At 50.3% G+C, this 3,579-nt stretch overlaps 1 protein-coding gene across 1 annotated transcript; it reads left to right on the top strand.

Annotated features, from left to right (window-relative positions):
• The first annotated feature begins 917 nt into the window (after positions 1 to 917).
• On the top strand, positions 918 to 1,853 carry LOC100540256 (olfactory receptor 14J1-like). The gene has a single exon (XM_003214086.2). It carries the CDS (start codon positions 918 to 920, stop codon positions 1,851 to 1,853), a length of 936 nt encoding a protein of 311 aa, XP_003214134.2.
• Positions 1,854 to 3,579: the final 1,726 nt, after the last annotated feature.

Raw genomic sequence — 3,579 nt, forward strand, 5'->3', positions numbered from 1 at the left:
CAGGCAGAGCTCCAGCAGAGCAGAGCAGCATCTCCCCCAGGCACGTGTCCATCACCCTCTGCAGTGCACAGCGACTGCCTGGGGCTGTGGGCAGTCTGTGAGGCTGGGAAGGAGCTGGCTTTCCCTTAATGAGATGCCATCATGAGGACACATCTCCCTGAGGTGTCCTTCAGAGCTGTGAGCTGACCTTCAGGATGAAATTTTTTCCCCTAGTCAGGAGATCAAAGTGCAGGGAAGAAGCAGAGAGACGCAATATGGAAATGCTGTAGGGTTGGTGAAATCAGTGTTAGGTGTCATTTGCAAGATGTGTGGTGATGAGGCAGTGCTGAAGTACATCAAGAATGGGTGAATGCACAGTGATGGGCAGTGGACTCCTGTTTTCTGAGCTGGGTCAGACTTCAGAATTTGATGGGAATGCAATTGTCTTACATCTGCAAAGCAATCAAGCTCAGAGCAGTTGGAAAGAAACCCAGTCAGCTCACCTTACCCTGCACTAAGCTGCAGTGAATCCCTTTGCCTCTCAGGTCTTACAGCTGTTCAGACTTCAGGAAACAGTCCTTAGGCATGGTGAGCAGGAGGAGAATTTGTAGGAAAAAGTGATTCCTAGAACTTCTAATTTTGCCCCCCATATTTTCGGCATTAAGGTTCAGATGCTGATCAGCACTTCTGCATCAGAAGTGATTTTATCTGATACATTCTGAAAAGAAAGCCTGACCCCACACCATCACCACGTTTTCCCATGTACCCATAGGGACAAGTCTGCTTCACTGAGATAAAAAGTGCAGAGTCGCTCATGGCAAACTCAACGTCATGAAATGTAGATCACATAATGGAGCTGAATGAGCACTCCACACCTAGAAAGACTTCTCCTTGACTTTTTTACTCTTTGAACAGGTCCTGGTGCCCAGAGGCAGCAAATGCCCAACAGCAGCTCCATCAGCGAGTTCCTCCTGCTGGCGTTGGCAGACACGCGGCAGCTGCAGCTCCTGCACTTCTGGCTCTTGCTGGGCATCTACCTGGCTGCCCTCCTGGGCAACGGCCTCATCAGCACAGCCGTAGCCTGCCACCACCGCCTGCACAGCCCCATGGACTTCTTCCTGCTCAACCTCGCCCTCCTCGACCTGGGCTGCATCTCCACCACTCTCCCCAAAGCCATGGCCAATGCCCTCTGGGACACCAGGGACATCTCCTATGCAGGATGTGCTGCCCAGACCTTTCTGTTTGTCTTTCTGATATCAGCAGAGTATTGCATTCTCACCATCATGTCCTATGACCGCTACGTTGCCATCTGCAAGCCCCTGCACTATGGGACCTTGATGGACAGCAGAGCTTGTGCCACCATGGCAGCAGCTGCCTGGGCCACTGGGATTCTCTATTCCCTGCTGCACACTGCCAACACATTCTCAACGCCTCTGTGCCACGGCAATGCTGTGGATCAGTTTTTCTGTGAAACTGCTCAGATCCTTAAGCTCTCCTGCTCTGGTTTTTACCTTAGAGAATTTGGATTTACCGTATTTAGCGTCTTAATCTTTTTTGCTTGTTTTATATTCATTGTTGTGTCCTATGTGCAGATCTTCAGGGCCGTGCTGAGGATGCCCTGTGAGCAGGGCCGGCACAAAGCCTTCTCCACGTGCCTCCCTCACCTGGCCGTGGTCTCCCTGTTTGTCAGCACTGGCATGGTTGCCTACCTGAAGCCCCCATCCGTCTCCACCCCACCCCTGGACCTGGTGGTGTCATTTCTGTACTCAGTGGTGCCTCCAGCTGTGAACCCCCTCATCTACAGCATGAGGAACCAGGTGCTGAAGGATGCTCTCAGGAAACTGTTTGGAGATTTGTTGCTTCGGCATCAGTAACATGCTCAGCATGTGATTATCAGAAATTTGGGAAAAGTTCAAACTGCCTTTATTTCAACTCTCTTGCCCTCCCTCCCTGTTTCTTGTTCCTATGGTAATTTTAATTCCAATAAAGCAATGCTGTTCATCACATTTCTTCTTTATTTTACGCCTTTGTCTTCTGTCCAGCAATCCTAATGTACGAAAGCAACCAAGCTATTTGAATAGATAAAGAAATAATCAGAATATCATTTGTTTCTGCTCCCACCTGCTCTGGATCTCAGAGAGCAGCCCTGCACAAAGGAGGGCTGCAGGAACCAAGAGCCCAGTGCCACACGGAGCAGCAGCCCTGGTGTCTGTGGGGCTGCCCCTCACCGCCCGCTGGGCGCTCCCTCTCTGCTGCCTTGGAGCTGTGCTGCTGCTTCCCTGGAGCCACGGCCACGGGCAGCAGCAGGACGTGGTCTTTTCAGTGCTGCTCTCTTTGCACCACCACGCTGTTCTCCTTTCTCCTTGCACTTGTGACAGCCCTCAGCTCCTGCGTTACGTAGCGGACCAACAAAAAACACTTTGCCTGCAGTGTGCATGGAGTTGTCCCAAAGGTGTTGGAAGAGCATTGCCATGTCAACAGGCTGAAGGCTGCAGACCTGGGGGAGGAGGGAATCCTATGGAAAATGAGACAGCTTTGTTTTGCCCAAAATGTTCCCGTTGTGCTGTAGGAAGTTCTGACTGCAAACTTGATTCTGATGGAGTTGTTTATTGCCAACTCACCACAGCCCTGGATGGCACACCTGTAAACCGAGGAGCCAAAGAAGGATGCCAGCGAGATCCTTGAGGTTCTGTTTTGAGACTTCCATGATACAAAACCATGGAACAAGCACACTTACAAGCCAAGCACTCCTCACCTCAGTTGGCTGGATCAAAGCTGGGACCTAGACCTCTGATCGCTTTCTCTGTCCCTCTCTCCCCTCCCCCCCAACTCTGTGTCTCTCTTTTCTTTCACTTCCTCTCATAAAGATGTGAAGTAACACAAGGCTTGCTTTGATTTCTGATAACATCACAAAGTTTAGCTGCACATGGAAATAGTGCAGTAGAAGGTGATAGAATCAACCTGCCACACCTCCCCATATTTATGCCTTTGCCATTGCCCTTCCCCACAGAGAGGTTTCATCTTCTTGGCTTGTTTAATTATGGCACATGTGTCACAGTCATGAATAACCTGTGCAATAGCATCCATAGTTAAGTCCACCCCTTGGACTCTAGCCCTCTTATATGTTGCATCTCTTCCTTGATGGCCCGAGGTCTCATAGGCCCATCAAGCTAGAAATAATTCACCCTTTTTCTCCAGTCCAAGTCTACTTTTGCCACCTCTGGTTTGGCAGCTCTGTCTACCTGATGGTTATTTTGTTGTTCTTCAGTAGTCCGACTCTTGGGCACATGAGCATCTACATGGCACACCTTTAGAAACATATTCTTTATTTGGGCAGCAATGACTTTACCCACATCAGCAGCCCATTCAGGTTTACCAGTTGTTTTGTTCCCACTGCTTTAACCACCCTCATAGGGCATTTGCCATCATCCATGACTTGCAGATGACACCAAGTTGGCAGGAAGTGTCAATCTGCCTGGGGGCTGCAGGGCCCTACAGAGGGATCTGACAGGCTGAAGCCAATGGGATGAGGTTCAACAAGAGCAAATGCCGGGTCCTGGGCTTTGGCCACAGCAACCCCAGGCAACGCTACAGGCGTGG

The sequence above is a fragment of the Meleagris gallopavo genome, unplaced genomic scaffold (assembly GCF_000146605.3).
Source record: "Meleagris gallopavo isolate NT-WF06-2002-E0010 breed Aviagen turkey brand Nicholas breeding stock unplaced genomic scaffold, Turkey_5.1 ChrUn_random_7180001955736, whole genome shotgun sequence".
In the NCBI taxonomy this organism is placed as follows: Eukaryota; Metazoa; Chordata; class Aves; order Galliformes; family Phasianidae; genus Meleagris; species Meleagris gallopavo.

What these genes read in the sequence shown, in the direction of transcription:
- LOC100540256 (XM_003214086.2), top strand. Translation starts at nt 918, where the DNA reads ATGCCCAACAGCAGCTCCATCAGCGAGTTCCTCCTGCTGGCGTTGGCA.